Below are 24820 nucleotides of genomic sequence, written 5' to 3' on the forward strand. Positions count from 1 at the left end.
TTTTTTCTGAAAAAATTTGGCTTTTGTTGATACTCGGCAAGGATATTTTTATAAAAATTTTATCTTTTTTTAAAGAGTTGAAATTCAAAGTAATATTTTGTAAATTATTGAAAATTTTTTCTACAATTAATTTTGATAAAAAAAATTTTTTTTTTTTTTTAAAGTAATAATTATGAAAAAAAAATTTTTTTTCAGAACTAATAATTTAAAATAAATTAATTATTTTAATTGATTAAAAGAAAATAATTTCAAATTTTTGGTCGCAAAACTTCATAATAATAATCGTTATTAAATATCTAAAACGTGTAAGTAGATGATTTAATTACTTAAGTAAAGTATATAAGGTAAAAGGCCCGGTTATTGACACTTAGCTAGTTATTGACACTTGCAATTTTATTTTAATAAAAAAAAACAAATCAACTCTACACGGAAAAAACAAGATTATACTGGATATCATCCCAGATTATACTGAGTGAAAAAAAATTTCACATAGTAGCTAGTATAATCTAGATTACATTGAGTATAATCCAGATATCACTCAGTATAATCTAGATAACAATGAGTATAATCCAGATATCACTCAGTATAATCTAGATTACAATGAATATAATCCAGATATTACTCAGTATAATCTAGATAACAATGAGTATAATCCAGATATCACTCAGTATAATCTGGATTATACTAGCTACTGTCTAAAAAAATTTTTCACCCCAGATATCACTGAGTATAATCTGGGATGATATTCAGTGTCATCTTTTTTTTTCTGTGTAGTAAATTAATAAATATAATTTTTGAATTATAAATTTTAAGAAATTTGATTTTTTGAGAACATTGAATTTTTTTTTAATTAGAATTAAATTGCAAGTGTCAAAAAATTAGGCCAGTGTCAATAACTAGGTCTTTTACCTTAATAATCATTCCTAAAGTAAGCTGATTTTTTTTTTTTTTAGATTTAAATAAAAACCGCATTTTTGTAAAGTTATCGTTACCATAGTTTATTAATGTATGCTTAGAAATTGTAATTAAAATTATAATTATCCTATCAATTGATTGGTTAAAAATAATAAAACCAAAATTAAACGTTTAACACTTATAATTCAGCCACTGTATTAATTAAATATGTAAATAAATTAAATTACAGTAAAAATAATTTAAAAGTATTCAACGGAAGTTGATTCTCCAGAGTCTTCATTTTTAATCGCAAAGTTCGATCTAAATATCACGCCATTTTTGTCAATCGCTTCTACGGATTTGTCTTTAGCTTCTGCTTTAGTGTTGTATGACGGACATACTTCAGTTTCAGAAAGTACCTGTTCATCTGTAAAATTTAAATTATTTAATAATTAAATTGGTAATTTATTTTTATGCAAACTTTTATGTTAATTACTGACAGTTATTTCAATTTTTTAGACTTTTTCTGGACATTTTTTAGGTGCATTTAAGTTAGAACCCTCGCGACTTTCGTAGTCAAAAGTTTATGTTAGAATGTACGGTACATATACTTGAGAGTCATTATTGATAAGCCTAAAACTTTTTGCTGTTTATGTACTTATTTTAGCCAATCACCAACGAGAAACTGATCGTTTGAAAAGTCTGGCAACACTGCATGAGCGTTAATATATTTTATCGTGGTTACACTGTAATATTTTGGACCAGCTATAGACTAATCTCTGTTTTGATACATGCGTTTATTTATTTATTTACATACATTTATTCGGAAATATAATTACAATGTCTAAAAAAAAAATAATTGACAGTATTGTTTTGTTTTTTCAGAAAAATCAGTAATTAAATTTTTTGTGTTGATGTATTAACTGATTTTAAATTTTACTATTTTTTATTATTTCATCTGACTATTATTTTTATAACTTATCAAAGATTAATATATATTATTATATTAAAATTGTTAACTTTTTTAATTTTTAATAAATATAGAAAAATACTTATTTTCATAAAATAATCATTGTTATTTTTTTTTTAAATAAATAAAATTAATAACTATAATATTACACCTGACGTACATTAAACTTTTCAAATTTTTCAGCGCATGCGCGTTTTATACTTTTTTCGCGGCTCACAAAACTTGCGTTGTTGCCATAGCTTTATTAACGTATCCCTTCCTCGGCTAAAGTCTGGTAAATTTTTCATTACTTATTAATAAATATTTGTGAAACTGTCTAATAATTATCAATGAAATTATTTTTAAAAAATTGTTTAGTTGTTAGTTAACGTTACTCTAGTTTTTTAAAAAGATCCTAAGAAAAGTTTCTGAGATATAAAAATGTTTGTAGGTAAACTTTTGGATATCCCGTATACCGTAATGTATAAGAGCGTTCAAAACTCAAACTTTGAAATTAAATATCTCTGAAACTAGATGGTCAAAAATTTTCAAATTGCGCCAATCGATGCAGAATTATATGATCATTAATCTGTCAAAATTTTAAAAAAATCCTAAGAAAACTACTCTGGCGAGGGTACTAACTTAAGTTGGAAGTTGTTTAAAAAATCGCAACTTTTTTTTTGGAACCCGGCATTTTGTCAAAATTAAAAATTTTGACTATATTTTTGATTAATTCCTGCATTAATTTATCTACTAAATAAATTTTTTGGAATTTTCCATTTGATATAATCCAAAAAAGAGATATCTTGCTCATACCAACTGACACCTTTTTTTAGAGAACCTCCAGGATGTTTTTAAAAAAGGACGACCGGGTCTTAAAATATAAGAACTTTTTTTTTTAAATTAAAATATCTCTTCTTTTATTAAAAATTTTTTTTTTTTTTTTTTTTTTTTTTTTTAATTAAAATATCTTCTCAGAAAAAATTCATAGATAAAGAGTTTTTCTTTAAACTCGCATCTAAACAGCTTTTTTTAGCTTTAAAGTGAGTTCAATTTTTAATATTACAGAAATTATAAAAATACATACTCAATTTTTTATTACAAATCTGCTGTAACAGCACACATTTATTTTTATACGAAATTCCGTGCGCACAAATTGGATTGTAATCATCTGGACATCCTTTAGGACACTCGATTCTGGCTTCGACAAGAATATTATCGCTTGAAATACTCAATAAGTACGTAAATAATAATGTACCAAGCATAATTTTCTAGTTTTTTAATATTGAAAAATTTTAACAACCAACTCATAAGTAAATAAATAAATCTGCATTTGCCTGGTTGACACAACAGTAACTATATTATTCAATATTCTTATCAGTAGCTTTTATTACTTATAGGTCATCATAAAAATTTTTATTTGATTAGTTGTTAAATTTTATTACTTCAAACTTTAATTTTATAAATTGATTCTTAAGTCTAATAAAAAGTTTTTGATTGATTTTTTTTTTAGTAGACTTCATATAAATAGAACTCTTGATTAGTTTTTTAAAAATGAGAAAAAAATTAAAAATTTTGGAAAAATCGCATTTTTGTCGATTTTTTCTCGAAATAACTTTTAAATGAGATAATTTATCAAATTTAAGTAGATCCCAAAGAAAATTTAATTTTCATGTCATTTCATTCTTCCAGACTAAACCTTTTTAAAAATATTGATCGAAAAAGATTGAAAATGATGAAATTAGAATTCTTATCAATGATTTCAATTCTTTTGCTTGTATATAGATGTATACACACTAGTCACAAAAATTAAGGGATATAAAAAAAATTCGAAATTTTTGGGTGATTTACAACGAGCTGTAACTTCGAAGAAAATGATCGTACAGAAAAATAAAAAAAAAAAAAGCAAATTGTAGCTCCATCATTATTTTCATCATTATTTTCTTTTATATTTATCTAAAAATTTTAATCAGTCGATAATTAAGAACTTTTCCCGCGAAATGAAACCTGCAAAGTGCTGCCCTCTTTCTTAAAAAATTCAAAACTAAGTGCATCGAACTCAAACTATACTGACTGAAATTCTACACTACAATTCTACTCTTCTATAGTTAGTGCAAGTGCCTGAGTGTTAGAAGAATTCAGTAGGTATGACAATGTTTCAATAGTAATTAAAATTTATGATTTATATTCACAAATATACTATGTAAGTACAAACCTTATTTTCCAAATACTTCCTACTTATTCTGTCATTCAGAGTATACTTTACTTTTCAGGTTTTTGTTTGTCGTCTAGTTTTCTTTAAATCAACAATCAAACTCCATCTTGTCTGATTATTTGACGCCCTTAATTATTAACAAAAAAAAAAAAAAAATGACAGTACTTCAGATTTCGCCAAAATATCAATTAAAAAAAAAATTTTTTTTAATAATTGAGTGCTAAAAAAAATCAAGTAATTTTTTTTTTATATTTAAATATCATGTGTCATTACTTGTGAAATTTTTGCGAAATGTGATATTTTTTATTCATTTTTTTTTAATACTGAAAAGTTATTGTTCTATTAAAAATTTAATATTTTATTTTAATGAATAAGACATTTAATACACAAATATTTTTGGTGAAATTTGAGATTTTTATATTCATTAATTGCAATAGTATATATTTTTATGAATCAGTATTTTAAAATTAATTAATAAATTCAATACTTTGGCCCTCTGAGTAAAATAAATATTGATGTTATTAAAAGAAAATATTGAAATTACACTTTTGATACAACTATAGTAAATTAAAATTCGACTAATAAATATTAGTAATATTTATTAACAATGCTGACAATTAAATTTTAATTAAAAACAAAAAAAAAATAAAGAATATGGTTCAATAGCAAAGTATACTAAAAAAAAATAAAATAATTTTGAATGAATTTTAATAACTTTGAAAATTTCGTGATCTAAAGCCAAAAGGGCATAGAAAATTTTTTTACGAATTTTTGCAAGCATACGCTAAACTTGAAACTGAAAAAAAAATTTTCTCAAGCCAAAAAGGTATATGTCTAAAAATTCACGCCCGTTTTGGGTTTAGGAATTTTAAAATTTAGTCATCTAAAGCCATAAGCGCGTAGAAATTTTTAGAGATCTAATTGTCTTACTAATTGATTGGGTACCTCCGTCTCTCTAGTTGATTTTCATACCCTGAGTATTATTTTTATCTACCTTAATTTTTCAACCTTTTGTAATAAACACATCTATTTTTTTTCTCCGCCCTTTTGGCTTTAAGAAAATTTATCTTAAAGCCAAATTAGCGTATCCAGATCCGTCTTTTCGGCTTTAGAAATTCAATGAATTTTTTATATTAATTTAGACGTTTTGAACAATTTTGATTTTGATAGCAATAAAAATTTTTTTATACTTTCCTTTGGCACAAAACTAATATGCCCTTTTGGCATTTGTCACGTGGTATATTACTGATAAAAAAATATTTTTTTCAACATTCGAATCAAAGTAGTTAGAATGTCAAAAATATTCAAATTTTGACAAAATTACTTCTTGCAATACTATTATGTCAATTCTCAAAAAAAACCTTTTTTTATACGCTTTTATTATACAATTATTCGAAACTTACCTGACTATAGTCAAGCCATCAATAACAAAACCGAATCATAAAGTATTCTTGAAAAATGAGCGGTGGTTGTTGGTTTTACCATTAAAAGTAATGGCGGCTCCCGCCATATAAATAAATTTTATAGGAAAATTTGTATTTTAAACTTTGATTAGTTAGCGGTTCAAAATTTTATTGGTTACTCAATAATACATAATAATTATTAAAGAAAATTAATAAGTCACTAAAAAATTACCAAGAATTTTTTTACGGTCGATTCACATTTAATTTGATGTTCCAGGCGGATTTGTTTCCTAAAACCTCTTGATTTGACAAAAAAATTAAAGTTTACAAGTGTCTTAACTCTTGAAGATTCTTAAAAACTATTGTTAGTGGTTATTTAATTAAAATTAGAAAAATTTTTGTTATTTTTCTTTATAAATGCTCAAAAATATTTCTGACTGACCATAAATAAAATGACCGAAGTAAAAAATGACGGTCATTTCACATCACTACACTGATAGAAAATTTATGTTGACTCAAGAGATATTTTCTTGATCTAAGAATTTATTTTGGAAGACAAATGATTATTTTGCTTCAAGAATTTCTTGTCTTGATTTAGATTTTCTTGGCTTAAGAGTTATATTATCTTCAGTCGATACATTTAGTTTTTCAACCAAAATAACATTATCGTTTAAAAAACTTAAAATAATTCATCAAAGTATATTTCAAAAACTAAATAGTCTTTAATTGTTATACCGAAAAAAAATTATTTCTTGGAAATAAGTAAATTAATGCCTCAAAAAAAAAAGCCATTGTTAACACAAGTCGGTAACATCTTGAATCAATGTTATCGCCTATCTTGATCCAAGAGCCAAAAATTCTTGAAAGAAATATATCTATATCTAGTTTCAAGAGTTCAAATTTTGAAGAAAAAAAGTTTCTTGAATTAAGATTGTTTTTCTATCAGTGTAGCAACGCGATTTATCTACTAACTTTTTTTTAACTTTCAGAGCTTAAGATCACAAAAATGGCGGAACTGGCGGCGCTTCTGCGCCAAGACATACCCGAGGGACGCAGCAACTTAGCGGACAGTCACACGAACCTGGAGCGCGTGGCCGAGTACTGCGAGGCAAATTACTTCCAGGCAGAAAACAAGCGAATCGCTTTGGAAGAAACAAAGAATTTCACGACCCAATCTTTGGCCAGCGTCGCCTACCAGATAAACACCTTGGCGTACAACTTCCTGCAGTTGCTGGACCTCCAGACGTCACAGCTGAACGAAATGGAGAGCCAAATGAACCACATCGCCCAAACGGTGATGATCCACAAAGAAAAAGTCGCTCGCCGCGAGATCGGAGTCCTAACTGCTAACAAAATGACCACCAGACAGTACAAAATTATCGCGCCGGCAAATCCTGAGAAACCAATCAAGTACGTGCGCAAGAGCATCGACTACACGACGCTGGACGATATCGGCCACGGGGTGAGGAGTGGAGGCACTCCTAGAAGCAAACAGCGCGGCAGCAGCCAAGGAAGTGTCCAAAGTTTGGGTGGAACTTCCACCAATTCGGGAATCACTGCTGCGATGGTTGGACCCGCTCCGACGACGAAACCTCCGACGCCGCCACAGGTTGCCAGGACTGGGACGCTCAGCAAAGGCTCCAGAGAGTACAGGACGCCTCCGGCGGTGGCGCCACCGCAAGTGCCGAGTCACTACGCGCCGAATTATCCGCTTGGGCACCCCAGGCGCGAAAGAGGACCTGGGTATAGCACTCTGCCTCTCCATGCTCACACCACCACCATGGCTCACAATAATCAGGTGCTTAATAATAGCGTTAACAGCGTCCTTTCCGCGTCTCCGCAAGTTGGTACGGTTCATCCACTCCAGAGTCATCCGCAGATGCCGCCTCCAGCGCCGCCTAGTGTCACTGGGTCTTATATTCAAGAAGTTCATATGCCTCGTAAGTTAGACAATTTTTTTTTTTATTTTTTAGATTTTGTGCACTTGAAAAAAAAAAAAAAAAAAAAAAAAATAAAATTTTGTGTTATTAAATAATGATTTTTGGTAAATTGCATTGTAATTTCTTAACTATTGATGTTTTTAAAAATATAAGCTCATTCCGATGTTACACTCATCAAGAGCTTTCATTTGAGTACCCACATGCATTTTTGATATATTTTTTATATATACATATATATAAATATATAAAATATATGAAAAATTGATGTGTGTACTCAAATGAAAGGTATTGATGAGTGTAACATCGAGATGAGCTTATATCTTAAAAAATGTCAATAGTTCTCAAGATACAAGGTCATTTCTAAATTATTGACATTTTTAAAGATATAAGCTCATCCCGATGTTACACTTATTGAGACCTTTTATTTAAGTACCCACGTGGCAATTTTTATATATTTTATATGTATGGTATTTGTGAAATATATAAAATATATGAAATATATGAAAAATTGATGTGGGTACTCAAATGAAAGGTATTGATGAGTGTAACATCGAGATGAGCTTATATATTTAAAAATGTCAATAGTTCACAAGATACAAGGTCATATCTTAATTATGTATCTTGAGACAGAGAATTTTCGAATGCAGCCTAAATACTTATCCCAATAAATTGACTATCGGTGAGAATGATTTAAAACTTTTAAAACTCTTAATAATATAGATTAACATAGATATATATTTTTCTTTTTCCGAATAATTTATTACAAAATTAATAATTCTTAACTTACCAAGAAAAAACTCTAGCCGCCTCTAAATATCTGAAATTTAGCATCCTAGCCTAAAAAAATGAGCTAACTCAGACCGCGAAAAGCTAACCACTGGCTTATCATAAATTTAGCACCACCGTCACCAATGGTCGTCGGCGGAGACTTGGGGGAATTTACAGGTCACCACACATTACCACATCGTCTCTCTCACCAATTAAGCCGTGGCAGCGGTGCCAGTAGTCCTCCCTTGCCTCCACCGCCGCCACCGGAGCACGAGGAGCACCCGCAGTTCGGTCGTCCGCCGCAGTCTAGCGCTATTATGCCAATCGTACCCGACGAGGATGATCTTCCTGGCTGGGTTCCCAAAAATTACATCGAGAAAGGTACTTACACCAGTTCACCTCTTTCCTAATCTCTTATCTCTTATCTCTCATCTCCTTTCCGCCCTTTCAAAAATTTATTCCCTCTAATTGGACTTAACTATTGCAGTGGTTGCAATTTATGACTACTACGCCGACAAAGAAGATGAATTAAGCTTCCAGGAGAGCTGCGTTATCTACGTACTGAAGAAGAATGACGACGGATGGTGGGAGGGTGTTATGGACGGAATAACTGGACTCTTTCCAGGCAATTACGTCGAACCTTGTGTCTAAAAAAATTAAAAAAAAAAAAAAAAAAAAAAAGGAAGATTAACAAAATAAAATCCTTGAATTTTTTTTTTGTCAAAATCTCGTTTCATTTTTTTTTTTTTTTTTTTCCCAAGGATATCAAAGATGCTGAGGCTAAGAATAATGTCGCACTATTTTCGTTTTTAGAGAATGTGCTAATGCAATTTTGTTTTTTTATTTCTTTCAAATATATTAATAATAGATATAAGAAGAAATAAAAATAAAGTGGTAAGTAATAAGCTTGTGTAATTTTTTAGCGCATCTTTACGTTATTTCGTTAGTTTTTTTTTTAGGGGATACTTATTTGTAATACAAAATTTGTAATTATTAATGTTTAATGTTTGTACCTTTTTTAGTGAAAATTATAAGTATTTATGATGAAAATATTTAATGATGTTCTTTGGTAACTGAATAAAGAATAATTAATTAAAGAGTAAAAAGGTTTTTTATTTTACTAAAATTTATGCGATGATTATTAATTTCAAAGATGTCATCTGGATCAGATTGAAATCTTTTAGACGGAAAAAGTAAACTGTGAAATTCACTCAGATTCCGGTTAATTTATATAGTTTTATAGAAACAGTAAAGCGGATACCGAGGTTTGTCCCCCGACAAACCTAAACAGGATAATTTCTGAAAAAATCCATTTTTAAACTCAATGTATTTTTTAATCTCTTTATCTGCATTATGGAAAGTTCTGGATTAAAAATTGAAGAAAATTTCCTAAATTTAAGATATTTTTTATTTGCAAAAAAAAATTCTGATTCAAAATGAATTTGATTGAAATTCATATTTTGACACAAATATAAATTAGTTTTGAGATCAATCCAAATTTGAAATTGATTTGTAAATAGAAATTAGCACGCCTGTAGAAATTTCGATTCTGCTTTAGAATTTTAATAAAGACTTGAGAATATTTTATAGATAAAATTTATGGCCAGAACTGCTCAAATAGAAAACAGAAACGCCGAAAACAGTTTTTTCGAAGTCGAGGAAGGTCCGATGTATGCAGCAGGAATGGCAGATTGAATAAATGTAAGTTAAAAATATAATTTTATGACTTAGACTGCAAAAATTTTACTTGAAACTTTAAACGCATTTTTCTCAGAACTGTCTTTTTGAATCTGATACCCACGATTTCTCAGGTTCTGCGGAACCGATTTACTTGAAATTTTAAGAGAGTCTTCTTTAGGGAGTTGTTTACGTCCAGAATTACGGCCATCCCCAAATTTTCATTTTTACTATTTTTAACAAATCGAAGAATGTTCAAAAAAGAGGTACAAAAATTTTTTTTTTCTTTAGGCAGTCGCCATTTTGTAAAAAAATTTTTTTGTAACTTTTCCGTAGTTCCAGACATTGCGACATTATTGTAGATTGATAATATTTTTTAGTTTTTGATTTCAGATTGCTAGGAGAGTTAAAATCGTGGGTATGGTCAGGCACCAAATTTTTGAGATGTCCCACTCCATCAGCTGATAAATAACGGAATTTTGAATTTTTTTTGTATGATTCTAATGTGAATAAATAATGTATAAAAAAATTGATGGTAAAAATATTGCTTCCTTTTTTTTTACAGCACTTCAAAAATTACCTAAAATTCATGTCTCTAGACCAGAATACCCCCTTAAATTCATTTTGAATCAGAATTTTTTTGCACGGGTGATTCATCACCAAACTCTTCAAAATATGTTGTTAGCTAAAGAATTTCGCTATTTACTCGTTAATTTTTTTATTAGCGCCTTTTTCTGCTGCAACGCTTAGTTTTTCGTTTTTCCCAACTGTCCAGAATGTTAATTGACAGTCTGAAACATCTACTAAAAAACCAACCAGGCAAATTAGATTCATTTTTTCGGGACGTAAACCTATCTACTGTACAATATCCTATTATCTATATTGATCAAGCTATAACCTGCATGTATATATAATAATACATAGGATATATGAGATATATGGTGTACGGTGGGTATTAAACACATGTATAGCCCGCTCGGTTTAATGTAAACGTTATCCTAATTTGACAGGATGCCTGTTGACATGAATTTATGTTACGCCGAGCTTGTACTGCCCCTTCAGGATCTATATTATATACTGTAACCTTCTCACTTTATATATATATGTTCAGTTTATAATCGGATGTATATAAAGCACTCTAAAATTTAGGGGCGTGTTACAGTATTCAAATTCAAAAATATTGCCGATCCAACCATAAATAAATAAAATAAATAAAAAAACATATAAAAGCTCAATATCTCTTGGCAATTTTTATGCATTTATGTTTCGCTAAAAAAATCCATTTATCAAACATAAAAAATCTCTGTGCTGGTACGTAGGTGAGGGATTTTGTGATTTTTTAGTTTTCTATTCAAGGATACAGAAAGTTTTTTCTCTATTGTGTTGCGTTGAAAAAAATTTATCTCATTTTTCATTTGAGATTGTAATCTGTGCGCTTTAACGTAAGCCCGGTTGTCGTACAACGGAAATTAAAAGCTTGATATGGGTCTAGAACCGACATTTTCAGGTTCCTCCTGCCATCATAGAAGTTGAGTTGAGTATTGAGATAGGTTGGCTGCACAACTGCTTCAATATTTCAATGAAATTAATCTTTATTAGCATTCTATTGTGTAGGTATCGCTTCTTTTTATAGTCAGGTTGGAAAATTTACCTCTAATTTGTTTTTTTTTCTTCGGAATTGAGTTTGTGTCAGAGGATATTGATTCTTTTTTTTGTAACCTGAATTCCGGATATAATACGGCCTAGTGGCAAAATATCTGTGGGACAAAAAAAAAAAAAACCCTTTTGGCTTGACTCGATTTAGAAAATATTTCCATTCAATATATATTTTCAAATAAAGTTACTTTAAAGTCGTGGTTTTATGCGTTTTTGAAATTTTTAGATGCACGGCACAAAAAAGTTGAAGGGGTTCGAGCGAAACTAATGTGAAAAATAATAAAAAACGGTAACCATAATTGGAAATCTATATATATATAGGAAACTTTCTATAGATATAGTCGCTCATCACGATATCTCTGGAACTATAAGACCTAGAGACTTGAAATTTAGCAGGAATATTCCTTTTGCCGAGTAGAGATCAGCTAAGAACGGATTTTACGAAATTCCACCCACAAGGGGGGTTGCGAGGGCGTTAACAATGAAAAATTCCCGTTTTTAAACTATAGCTCTTATCGACTCCAACTTTGGTAGGAATCTTCCGTAAGAGATGTAGAAATAATCTATAAACGAATTTTACGATATCTCACCTCACAGAGGGTTGCGGGGGTGGGTATTAACAATCAAAATTTTTAATTTTCATGCTATAACTCCTACAGACTCCAAATTTTGTAGGAATTTTCTGTAAGTGATGAAAAAATAATTTATGAACGAATTTTACGATATTCTACCCCAAAGAGGATTGCGGGGGCGTTAATAATGAAAAATTACCGTTTTTAAACTATAGCTTCTATCGACTCCAAATTTGGTAGGAATCTTCTGTAAGAGATGTAGAAAAAGTCTATGGGCAAATTTTACGATAGCTCATCTCACAGGGGTTTGCGAAGGTGGCTGTTAACATTAAAAATTTTTAATTTCCAAGCTATAGCTCCTATAGACTCCAAATTCTCATTTCAAATTTTTTTCTTCGTGTCAATTATTATTCATTTTTGAAAAAAAGCCACGCAAATATTATAATGATTGCACATTGAAAGTTACAATGAATATTAGCTGGAATAATTACATGGATAAAAGGTATATGCTAATTCGACGAAATTTGGAATTTGTGAAAGTCAAAATAATACTCTTATTAAATTTCAAGTTTAGATTTAAAATTACAATTCTATAACCCGACTAAAAATTTTTTCGTGATCCTTAGAAGGACCGGACCGGGCATGCCCGATCTAGACCAGATAAGGAATGTAACGCAGATGATTTGCCTGGACCTGATCGGGAAAACCTTATCTGAACCCGATCAGGAAAATTTTATCAGGACCCGATTCGGAATTCTTAATCGAATCTGGATGAGATTTTCCTAATCGGATCCAAATCAATCATCTGCGTTATATACCTTGGCTAATTCAAATCGGGTATGCCCGGTCCGATCCCTTTAAGCACGGAGCTTAGATAGAAGGAGCTCGAACGGCATAGGTCATTTGGTATAAAATGTGTCCTCAAAAACAGCAGCAAATAACATGTACCTATTTTCACCACCAGAGTAGCGCAACGATCACTACAATCTCTGTGACGTCACAAAAAGCCGTTAAGATTTTATGAAGTATGTAAACATAAACAAATGTAAAATTAAGTTTGCTTGGACAGTGCTGTTAAAGTGTGAAAATAATTGATAAAATAATTTAAGAAAATGGTCAAAAAGTATTCAGTTAAAAATTGCTTAAGTGGCTCAACTGCTGAAAGAAAACGAAACGTTGAATTAAACCGTCGTCAAACGACTTTATTTCAAGTACCCAAGGTAATATAACCAATAAGTTCAATCCATTTTATTATAAGTTAATAATATATAATTTAAATTAAGTAATAATAAGAGTTAATTAATTTATATTCTGTGATTTTTCAATAAAGAGTCGAGTTTTATTTTGTAATCACTAGTTTATAAAATCAAAAATTACGGGAATTATAATCAATAATTAATAGAATGAAAGTTGAGGATAAATAAGATAAAATTTTTAAAAGTTATAATTGATTAAAGACATCACAGTTATTTATTTATTTAAATTTTTTTTTTTTTCAAACAAATTTCTATGAGTGTGGCTATTAGCATTTACCCGTGCTAGCATTTTTCCCCTGTTTTTGCTAACACTTCAAACTTTAAAGTATAAAAAAAAAAAAAAAAGAGAAATTGCACATTTTTTTGATTCAGCGTAATAGATGCGTACTAATATCTGAATAATCGTTGGAAATATAATTTTTTTTTCTTAAATTAGTGTCCGATGCATTAAAAAATTGGAACTTGGCATTGTCACAACATCTTCTTCATAAAAACTTTGTCTGTGAATTGCATTTTAAAGATGATGATATCATTAGAACATTTGACAGAATAAACTTGCCAAATGGTGAGGTTTTTGATTTACCAAAAGAAAGATTCCACTTAAAGGCAGGTGCAATTCCTGTACAGGCAAATATGATCGTAGACCACCATGATGCACGTGTATTAGATTCTTCAAATACAAATCCTTTACCTATGCAAATAGTTTCGGAGGAAGTGGTTATAAACGAAGAACTTGATACTGGCTGTTCTGCCGGAAAACATATGGAAGAGAACAGCAACATAAGTGACAATTTTTCCGATTGTCGCCAACAAATGTATAGTTCAAGTATCGTAAATGAAATAATTGAAGATACAACAAGTCATACTGGAGATCTTGAGTTGGAATGGCAAATATTATGCGAAGAAAATTATCGTCCTGCAGCTTTTGATGACAATCCTGGAACGTTTTCGTTAACTACAATATTGCAAGCACTGAAAGATCAAGGTTTACCACAAAATTGGTGTTGGTCAAAACAATCAGAACCACAAAAACTTTTAATTCTATATTACATAGATAGTTTTTGAAAAACTAAAATTAGAAGTTAAAATTAGTAATAATCTAATTATTCAGGTACTTAGACTTTAGTATATTATCGGCCGGAAATATAAATTTTATCTTTCAATTTTTATCATTTATTATTTAGATAACTGTTATGGAAACAGGGGTGACTGTTAATTACAATTATTCATTAACATCAGTAATACATTTTTTTAATATGCTCCAAGAAATTGAAAAATCGCAGTTTTGCAGTGGTGCTGGAGTGAACAACGGAAGGTTTTTATTATCTTCATTTCCTTGTGAAGTAATGAATAAAATGAATTACGAATTTTATCTTTTTTGTAGGTATTCAACCAGGTGTGATAGTATTTTACAATCACCCGAAAAATATAAAAGATTTATGAAAATGAATCGATGTTTCAGTTGTCGATCCTTACGAAAAAGATTGTTAATGTCGTCAAAACGAAAAACAACGATATAACGAAACGTTACATTACGATTAAACGTAAACTGCATGTAAAACAAAAAAATTTACATCGTCTGAAGAAAAAGGTAATATTGGTTTTATAATGTAATTGCTGTTATACTATTTGTTGTTCTACAGAATCATCAATTGAAGGAAAAGATGGAACAATTAAAACACCAGTGTGCTGTAATCAAAGATAGTGTTATTGAAGAAGAAATCGCGGATCTCCCAGAAGCCCAAAAACAAGCAGTTCGTGCTTGTTTTCAAGCTGCTAAAGTCAAAAATTCGAAACAACGACGTTATACTATTGAGTGGGTATATGAGTGTCTAATGATTAGAATTAAAGGTCCTGCGGTTTATGATAAATTGCGTGAACGTCAAATATTACCATTACCTTGTAAGGACACACTAAACAGATACATAAACAAATTAGATAGCGCTTTTGGTTTTCCGAAAGCTATATTTGACACTCTCCGTTTGAAGGCATCGCGAATGGAAAGTTATGACAAAAGGGGTATAATTTATTTTACGTGACACGTGGTAAACTTTGCGATACTAACAATTTTTCTACAGTTGGTTACTAACAATCAATGCAAAGACAATATAACAATTGCTTCTTCGAAACATTACGTTAAACTATACGTGAATATGAGCTGTTGAGCTTTATTAGCGTTATAAATTATCCACTTTTTATTTCTATTATTTTTCAAAAGCATTTGTTACAGTAATACAATTATGACATACACAACAATGATACACATTGTGTCATTTTTACATTTACAAAGAAATTGCGTAGTACTAAATTTCGAATAATTTACATAGGCTTAATATCATTTTTGCTAATATGCTTATTAATACGTAGATAATGCATTATTAACATAGCTTAATTAGAAATAAATTACTTTTGCTTACAATTTTTTAATACAAGTACTCCAAGCATTTTATTACACTAACTTTCATCTTCGTGTTTTCGCAGGTACCTTATTAATTGACGAAATCGCTTTAAGCGAAGCTGTAAAATTAAATACTAAAACTATGGAGTTTAATGGCTTCGTCAATTTAGGCAGTTACACGCCACAAAACTTAATAAACGAGAGAGCTGATCATGCACTAGTTTTTATGTACCAACCCTTCCGTGGTACATGGGTCCAAGTGTTGGGATATTTTTAAGCAAAAGTGCAGTGACGAAAGACGTTCTGCATAAATTAATCATAGACTGCATCATCCAGTTAGAGAAAGCTGGAATGCAAGTAGATGTTGTCACCTCGGATGGTGCTCAGTGGAACCGCGGAGCGTGGAAAATTTTGGTATCGAAGACCAAAAATTCAGTTGTACGCATCCTTATGATACATCTAGACAACTATGGTTTATGTCAGACTTTCCTCATTTGCTGAAGTGTTTCCGAACCAAAATTCTTGAGGGACCTTCGTTTTAGGTAAGAAGTCAAATATATATGTTTATAATTTTGTAAATAGTATGTAAATTGACGATGCGTAATATTTAGTAAGAAAAAATATCATGTTTGGTATGAAAAATTGTTCTCATTACGGTAATTAAATAGCTTAATACATTTTTAGACCCCTGATGGGATTGTGAAAAAAATCCATTGGGAAGTTTTATTGCAACACGAGCTTCAATATAGACCTAACTTGAAAGTTTCGTACAAATTAACACCTGAACATATACACCCCGAAGGATATCAAAAATGAATGTTCGTTTAGCGGAAGAAGTAAGTAAACTTTAATCTTTAATCTTTAACTTTTTATCTGATTCTTTTATTTTCATGAAAAATTAATATTAGTTGAAACAGTTGCCTTGTAAAATACAGATTCCGCCATTGGTCTCTTTATTCATTCATTGGTAGTTCAGCTTTTTCATAATTATCGCGAATTTGGTATTCCATTTACGTTCACTATACTAACTTAATAATAATTTCGGAAGAAAACTAAGAGGCCGGAAATGCCTATTTTTTTTTCTTCGGATTTGAATATATAAATTCGTATAATATTTGTTTTTAAATCAATCAGACCGTCTATTCAGCGTGAAAACAAGAATATGCGGTTTGGTCATTCTTTAAATTGCAATAATCTCGCATTAGGGATAGTTAATCAATTTCAAATTTAAAGGGTTAGTGCATTTCAATATCCTTATTAAGTATACAAAAGTTTAGAATTTTCCGACATTACTATTTCCGAAGAACGACTACCTCACTGAAAAATCAAAATTTAATTTCAACAGAAATTGCAATTTTTATTCTTTTAGTTATTCTCTAAACCATTAAGAGTTGCTATGATGACTTGGCAAAACGATTGCACCGAACTGCAAGATTGTGGACCCACTATCAAATTTATGGAAAGAGTAGATAATTTGATAAAGGCGATGAGTTCTCGCACTCCTGAATCTGCTTTACGTTCTAATGACGAATGTCCAATGAGACAGGTATTGTATTATTTTCAATAAAGTAGAAATAATTGATTATTTCAGTTAAAGACCAAGTGGAAATGAAATCGGTATATCACAGCTAACGGCGCATAAAACGAATATCAATACCTTCGAAAGTTTTTTTCTCCATCACAATATTTATCAGAAGGAGTAAGTAAACAATATAAAATTGAAGAGAGAGGAGAGTCACACTTCTACACACATCTATTCACAGTTCAGATACTCCATGTTCTTCATTCGGCAATAACAATAACAAATAATAACAAACAATTTTGTAGTATGTTGATTCCCAATATTTAGTAAAAAAATAATTAATATTTTATGCATCATACATCTTTTACTAAATCTAAGACAAAACATTTCTTATAATTTGAGTTAGTAATGCTTTGCCGCTCTGTTTTCTTATGTATTGTTATGAATTTCATTTTTCGTTATGAATTTAAAATTAATAATCACATGTACATATGTAATAACCATTCACTTCAAATTATTTCATTGCATGAACATTTTCCAATTCACCAACACTTCTTGATATAGTTCTATTTTTACGCTGTAGATTATCAAAGAATTTGACAAATATTTGAGAGAATGGGAAGCTGAAGCTGTTGATAACAAAAACAAATGTCGCAAGAAGAAAAATCAAAATGTAGAAAGTGATGACAGTATTGAAAAACATTTTTTCTCGCTATTACCAAAAGCACGCTAACAGGATTGAAGATTACTTTAGGAGGGACACTTGAACTATTGGATTTTTGACTGAAAAATGTAATTTTGACTATTTAATGACTGCCCGTCTTAATCAAGACAAGTTAGAAGTAAGTACAATGAAGATTTAATTGTATACAGTCACTTCTCGAAATATCATACTCTCATAGAGTCTCCCTGGTTTAAAAAACTGATTGAAAAGAATTGAAAAGTGATCACTCCATGCAAACTGTATATCTATATATACAATCAAAAGAATTAAAATTATTGAAAAAATTTGAATTTCATCATTTTTAATTCTTTTTAATCAATATTTTTAAACGGCTCTATAGCTTTCATAAATTTTTAAATTTCTCATTTGTTCATACTTTATAGCAATTTTTTGGGATCGTAAGGAGTGCTTGTGGGTGTAATGAACATCCAGATCCTATCATATTTGGACAAGTATTCAGATTACTCTGCTCCTATTCTTTAGTTACGCCACCAAAAGGATCAAATGTAACTGCCGTTGAACTTTTGCAATCATTGATGGAGACAAAAGAATCACTGATGCTAATTCAAGATAAAAAATCAAAGTGGCTACAGAAATTAGATTCTATAATTGACAATGGATTTATTGAAGAAGACGATATTACCGAAGAAAAAGCGTCGCAGTGAGTCATTTTGAGAATTTAGTTGATACGAGTGAAGATGACACTGACGTCACGTCTGCCACCAATGATTCATCAAAGTCAAGGACTATGAATTTTCTTGAAAAAGGAGTGTAGCTAAAAACCTTTTGAGAGTTTAGTTGACTCTAGTGAAGATGAAAACAATAATGTTAATTTGGATTCTGCTATTGCTGATGGATTACAGGCTAATGATCCTCATGAACATCATGACTACGATGTTGTTAGTACAAGCGAGTTTGTTGTGTCGTATATTGCTGGTTACGTTGCCAGAAAAATGCAGCGATTTTCTCGGTGTCATCTTTGCTTGGCGAGTCTAGAGTCTGATAAATCTTCTCATAGAGATCGAGTCATTGATCTAATGAGTGAACAATGTATACGTCCAAGTAATAATCTATATTCTTTGATCCAGCAATTGGAAAATATTGTATTGACTGTTGTTGGGACAAAGACAGTTAGGTTTGATACGATGAATTGTATTTTAGATAAAGTCGCAGAAGAAAAATCACTACCTTTCGTTGGTTGCCAAGAACATCAATTCACGTTGATGAAAAAAATATTAAATTACTTTATAACTATTAGAGGTCATTTCTTAGCTAATCATATTAATAAGAATTATAAGCAAAAAAGTATTAAAAATAAAAAATTACGTAAAATTTCAAAATTAGTATAAGTTGTGCTTATCGGAGTTTTAAAAGATTTTTACAAATGTTCGTCAAACTTAACAATTTTATAATGATAACTTTTATAGTTATTAATTATTTTTATGCAGAGTTTTTATGTAAAAAAAAAAAAACATTTAAGTAACAATATATATTTTTTAATAGATGTTTACGTTTATTATTTGATTTTTATCTTTATAGAAATTATTTTTTTCATACTTCACTTCTATGCCTGCTAATTATAAACAGACCAAGGAATTCATCGTTAATACTATTTTTGGTATTTTATAATTATAAGGCTTCTTTTAGAAAATAAATTTAATAATTTTAAATCTATTCAACAGGTCCTTCTCTTAATATGTTCAGTTTTTTATATGAAATAATTTATTATTTACTCAAAAATTTTAAAATAATTAAGTCATTATAAAAGTAACAATTTAGTTAAAAATTAAATGTGCCGTTAACTTGTTATTTCAATATTATTTTCGAATTCTTAATTATTTATTGGAAAATCTGTAAACATTGGAGTTGTAGGTTAAGTATAGCTTACTCCTCGTTATACTTATACTCTTAACCGCTAAATTCAAAAACTGGATTGCAGCAGTAGCAGCGCACTCTGTAATGAAACTTTATTTTCTCTACTTTTCGTGGACACTTCTGATACTATACGTTCGAGCTCCTTCTATCTAAGCTCCGTGCCTTTAAGAAACACGAGTGTTTGGTTTCGAGAAAATTGTTTGATAAAACAAATTTATCAATTGATATTATAAATGTGTTATTTCATATATTATTATATTTATCATTACACTATTATGTTATTATTAAATAAATATTATTAATTATATATTAAATATGTTTATTAAATATTTTTAACCAACTAATTAATTCTTATTAATTTTTTTGGTAGAATATTTTTCACAACAAAAAAAAATGATTAAAAAAAAATGAATAGGATAATAACGATGTTTTTTATTTATCTTCATTAGATGCTTATTTTTTTATTCTTGAAACTCTGTGACCATCCCAATCTTTAGCATTATTCAATACTGAAGATAATGCTTGATGCAACTTGTTATCAGGAATAATTTCTTCATTATTTTGAAATTTCTGTGAATCATGATGTGAAACATGTCATACTTAAACATGTCATACTTACACATTGCATTATGTTGACTTTGACATTTAGTGTAATAGCATACTTTATTATTAGATTATATCATTATAATTAAATTTTTTTATATATTTTTCAAATTTATGAACATGATATGTAATCCTAAGTTTATATCAATGTAACTTTAAAAAAGTTTATTTATTAAAAATTGAATTTATTATTATTATTATTATTATTACTATTATTATTTACTTGGCTGTATGAAATCTACTAGATCAATATCGAACGATTGAACTCATTAAAATTTTTTATGAAAAATATTTTGAATTGAATTAAGTTATCATTTAATATAGATAAATGACTCTTATTAATTTGATCTGATACAAATACAACCTAACTTATGGTATAAGTATGACAATCATGATGTGAAACATGTCATACTTAATAATTTTTTATACTATGATAACTGTATTTAGTCCTGATGCAGTATACTTTACAATACCTGATTATATTTTACATCAGGCTATCCTCATCTGGTCCAGACCTGGTCCTGATAGGGCTTACCGGATTTGGCAAGCCTTATTCTATCCTGATCCGGTCCAGATATATTATCTGGTTCAGCCTAACTTTTTTTCTAGTCGGGAAAGTGCCCAGCGGAGCGGGCGGGCAACAGCTAGTTAACCATAATTATTAAATAGATAAAATGAATAATGAAATATTTTTTTTTTTTTCGTATAAATTATTATTATCAATCTAACAAAGGTAATTAGAAAAAAAAAATTGACTTAGGCTTGAGTCACTTCTACTTACACTAAAGTAATTTTTGTAGATAATTACAAATCAAATTAACAGTTTCAACACTTATAACATCACTCGTAATATATAAGAGCTTTGAAACGTCAATTAAGTATTTACTGATAAAAAAAAACTTCTTTGTATTGCGTTGCCCAATTCTTCACTAATTATTTTTGGTATTTTCTTTATATGACTCATGAATTTCCAATAATGATAAATATAATTGAGAAACTAGAAAAACAAAGTACGTCAGAATAGATGGGGATCTAAAATAAATTCATTGCATTTATGAAAGTACTAGTCATTAGTCATCACTTATCAGAATTTAAACTGTATATAACGACAGTATATGAGGTAAAAAAATCAGTTTCTTCAAAGCAAGCTTTTGGAAACATTATATCGTCAAAATGAATACTTTATTATTCGGTTTTGTTATTGTTGGCTTGGCTAGTCAGGTAAGTTTCGAATAATTGTATAATAAAAGCGTATAAAAAAAAGGTTTTTTTGAGAATTGACATAATAGTATTGCAAGAAGTAATTTTGTCAAAATTTGAATATTTTTGACATTCTAACTACTTTGATTCGAATGTTGAAAAAAATTTTTTTTTATCAGTAATATACCACGTGACAAATGCCAAAAGGGCATATTAGTTTTGTGCCAAAGGAAAGTATAAAAAAATTTTTATTGCTATCAAAATCAAAATTGTTCAAAACGTCTAAATTAATATAAAAATTCATTTGAATTTCTAAAGCCGAAAAGACGGATCTGGATACGCTAATTTGGCTTTAAGATAAATTTTCTTAAAGCCAAAAGGGCGGAGAAAAAAATAGATGTGTTTATTACAAAAGGTTGAAAAATTAAGGTAGATAAAAATAATACTCAGGGTATGAAAATCAACTAGAGAGACGGAGGTACCCAATCAATTAGTAAGACAATTAGATCTCTAAAAATTTCTACGCGCTTATGGCTTTAGATGACTAAATTTTAAAATTCCTAAACCCAAAACGGGCGTGAATTTTTAGACATATACCTTTTGGCTTGAGAAAATTTTTTTCAGTTTCAAGTTTAGCGTATGCTTGCAAAAATTCGTAAAAAAATTTTCTATGCCCTTTTGGCTTTAGATCACGAAATTTTCAAAGTTATTAAAATTCATTCAAAATTATTTTATTTTTTTTTAGTATACTTTGCTATTGAACCATATTCTTTATTTTTTTTTTTGTTTTTAATTAAAATTTAATTGTCAGCATTGTTAATAAATATTACTAATATTTATTAGTCGAATTTTAATTTACTATAGTTGTATCAAAAGTGTAATTTCAATATTTTCTTTTAATAACATCAATATTTATTTTACTCAGAGGGCCAAAGTATTGAATTTATTAATTAATTTTAAAATACTGATTCATAAAAATATATACTATTGCAATTAATGAATATAAAAATCTCAAATTTCACCAAAAATATTTGTGTATTAAATATCATATTCCCTTTATTAAAAAAATAATTAAAAATGATCTCACATGTTAAATGTCCATAAGAGTCTTCAAAAGGTCAGGGAACTCATGCGGTGTTGTCATGTCAAGTGTATACCGGTAATTCGGAGTGCTGAATTATAGAAAAATATTTATTTTCATAACATAATTATTGTTATTTTTTTTTTAAATAAATAACATTAATAACTATAATATTACACCTAACGTACATTAAACTTTTCAAATTTTTCAGCGCATGCGCGTTTTATACTTTTTTCGCGGCTCACAAAACTTGCGTTGTTGCCATAGCTTTATTAACGTATCCCTTCCTCGGCTAAAGTCTGGTAAATTTTTCATTACTTATTAATAAATATTTGTGAAACTGTCTAATAATTATTAATGAAATTATTTTTAAAAAATTGTTTAGTTGTTAGTTAACGTTACTCTAGTTTTTTAAAAAGATCCTAAGAATAGTTTCTGAGATATAAAAATGTTTGTAGGTAAACTTTTGAATATCCCGTATACCGTAATGTATACGAGCATTCAAAACTCAAACTTTGAAATTAAATATCTCTGAAACTAGATGGTCAAAAATTTTCAAATTGCGCCAATCGATGCAGAATTATATGATCATTAATCTGCCAAAATTAAAAAAAAATCCTAAGAAAACTACTCTGGCAAGGGTACTACCTTAAGCTCAGAATATTATCTTTCATTACACAGTAATAACAGTGAGTTTCATCAATGATAACTTATCGGAAAGAGTGATTGACGTATCTCACGAAATAATTATCTCAAAAAGAAAATTTTTCTTCACATAAATTAAATTTGTCTTTTTATACCATAAAATTCTTAACAAAATTATTATTAATTTAACCTTAATATTTTCCTCACTACAGGTATTAACTGCTCCTCAAACTGTCAATTATGAATATGTTCAACAAGACCCAGAATATGTTCAAGAAGTTGCATACAATTTCAACGCTATGAGAAATGCGATCGAATCATTCGTTACTACTTTTGACAATGCACGCGAAGACAAAATTCCAGATGCTCTGGTTGAAGCGATTAGGATTATCAGAAGTTTCATGGATTCAATGTTCACTGAAAGGACCATTAACGAAGCCAAATTAGCTTCTATTAACATGAAAGCCTACCTGAATGTAAATGAATTTCTTACATTTATGTACGGATTTTTCAAGGATATCATTGATTCCGTAGAATCCCACAAACACATTGTTCCCAGTGCCGTAGAAATTACTGATATTATCAATAATTTCGTCAACAAAATGAGTAAAGGAACAGTGAAGAAAATTGCTTAATCTAATTAATCTTTGTAATTACGAGACTATACAGTCATTATGCGTGATAATGACTTTAGTCATTTTTAATTATCAATAAAAAAAAACTTACACCTAATTATTTTTTTAACCACAACGTAGATATTTTGGAAATTCTTAAACTAAATCTGAAAATTAATAAAAAAAAAAAAAAACAATTAATGTAGCTTAATAAAATTTTAGAAATTTAAATCTCCAACTTTTTATTAGAATCCTAGATATTATTTTTTTGTAGAATTAAAAATGATGAAATTCGAATTTTTTTCAATAATTTCAATTCTTTCCTTTGTATATATATATTAGTTATGTATATTAGTATATATATATATATATATATATATATATATATATATATATATATATATATATATATATATATATATATAGTTATGCAATTTGCATGGAGTGACTGCTTCTCAATTCTTTTCAATCAGTATTTTTAACCAGGGATATTATTTGTAATTGAAAAAATAAAAAAATTCCATTAAAAAGTAGTAAATATATTTTTAAACAAAAGAAACAATCATAATAATAAGTTAAAAATGCATTAATAGGTCATTTGAACATTAAATTATAAAATAATTATAGTTAATTGACGTTATTTCCTCAATTAATGCATCTGTCTCTTTTTTTGTTATTTTTGTCTTTATAAAAAAAAATATTAATTAAAAGACAAAAAAAAATTAAAGATGTCAGCATACACGTGGCAACACTCTGAAAAACATTTCCGAAGTGAATGAAATGGATTTAAATTATATTGTTAATTAATTTCATTTCCTGGAGTAAATT

General features: G+C 28.9%; 5 protein-coding genes and 1 long non-coding RNA gene across 7 annotated transcripts; 5 read left to right on the forward strand and 1 right to left on the reverse strand.

Moving 5' to 3' along the window:
* Nucleotides 1–1142: 1142 nt before the first annotated feature.
* LOC141537616 (uncharacterized) lies at nt 1143–3289 on the reverse strand. Its single transcript, XM_074258716.1, has 2 exons — nt 2931–3289; nt 1143–1321 (listed from the first exon to the last, which is right to left on the reverse strand). The coding sequence occupies exons 1-2, from the start codon at nt 3106–3108 to the stop codon at nt 1155–1157; spliced, it is 345 nt and encodes a 114-aa protein (XP_074114817.1). The 5' UTR covers nt 3109–3289; the 3' UTR covers nt 1143–1154.
* A 614-nt stretch (nt 3290–3903) lies between these two features.
* On the forward strand, nt 3904–8924 carry Abi (tyrosine kinase Abl). Of its 2 annotated transcripts, none has more exons than XM_074258705.1 (4): nt 3904–4046; nt 6451–7401; nt 8299–8550; nt 8657–8924. In XM_074258705.1, exons 2-4 carry the CDS (start codon nt 6468–6470, stop codon nt 8818–8820), a joined length of 1350 nt encoding a protein of 449 aa, XP_074114806.1. In that variant the 5' UTR covers nt 3904–4046; nt 6451–6467; the 3' UTR covers nt 8821–8924. The 2 variants fall into 2 exon arrangements, with proteins under 2 accessions (XP_074114806.1, XP_074114808.1); XM_074258707.1 differs by lacking the exon at nt 3904–4046 and adding an exon at nt 4124–4292.
* A 4827-nt stretch (nt 8925–13751) lies between these two features.
* Nucleotides 13752–14836, forward strand: LOC141537618 (uncharacterized). Its single transcript, XR_012480952.1, has 3 exons — nt 13752–14441; nt 14515–14645; nt 14715–14836. It is a non-coding gene; the product is annotated as an uncharacterized LOC141537618 (long non-coding RNA).
* A 5-nt stretch (nt 14837–14841) lies between these two features.
* Nucleotides 14842–16022, forward strand: LOC141537612 (uncharacterized). The gene is made up of 3 exons (XM_074258710.1): nt 14842–14921; nt 14974–15349; nt 15812–16022. Exons 2-3 carry the CDS (start codon nt 14995–14997, stop codon nt 16003–16005), a joined length of 549 nt encoding a protein of 182 aa, XP_074114811.1. The 5' UTR covers nt 14842–14921; nt 14974–14994; the 3' UTR covers nt 16006–16022.
* A 2009-nt stretch (nt 16023–18031) lies between these two features.
* On the forward strand, nt 18032–18728 carry LOC141537617 (uncharacterized). The gene is made up of 2 exons (XM_074258717.1): nt 18032–18092; nt 18358–18728. Exons 1-2 carry the CDS (start codon nt 18060–18062, stop codon nt 18637–18639), a joined length of 315 nt encoding a protein of 104 aa, XP_074114818.1. The 5' UTR covers nt 18032–18059; the 3' UTR covers nt 18640–18728.
* Nucleotides 18729–21529: 2801 nt separating this feature from the next.
* LOC141537614 (uncharacterized) lies at nt 21530–24223 on the forward strand. The gene is made up of 2 exons (XM_074258713.1): nt 21530–21673; nt 23591–24223. Exons 1-2 carry the CDS (start codon nt 21626–21628, stop codon nt 24011–24013), a joined length of 471 nt encoding a protein of 156 aa, XP_074114814.1. The 5' UTR covers nt 21530–21625; the 3' UTR covers nt 24014–24223.
* Nucleotides 24224–24820: the final 597 nt, after the last annotated feature.

The sequence above is a fragment of the Cotesia typhae genome, unplaced genomic scaffold (assembly GCF_013202065.1).
Source record: "Cotesia typhae breed Kobodo isofemale line unplaced genomic scaffold, CoteBio_Ctyphae scaffold_91, whole genome shotgun sequence".
Taxonomy (NCBI): Eukaryota; Metazoa; Arthropoda; class Insecta; order Hymenoptera; family Braconidae; genus Cotesia; species Cotesia typhae.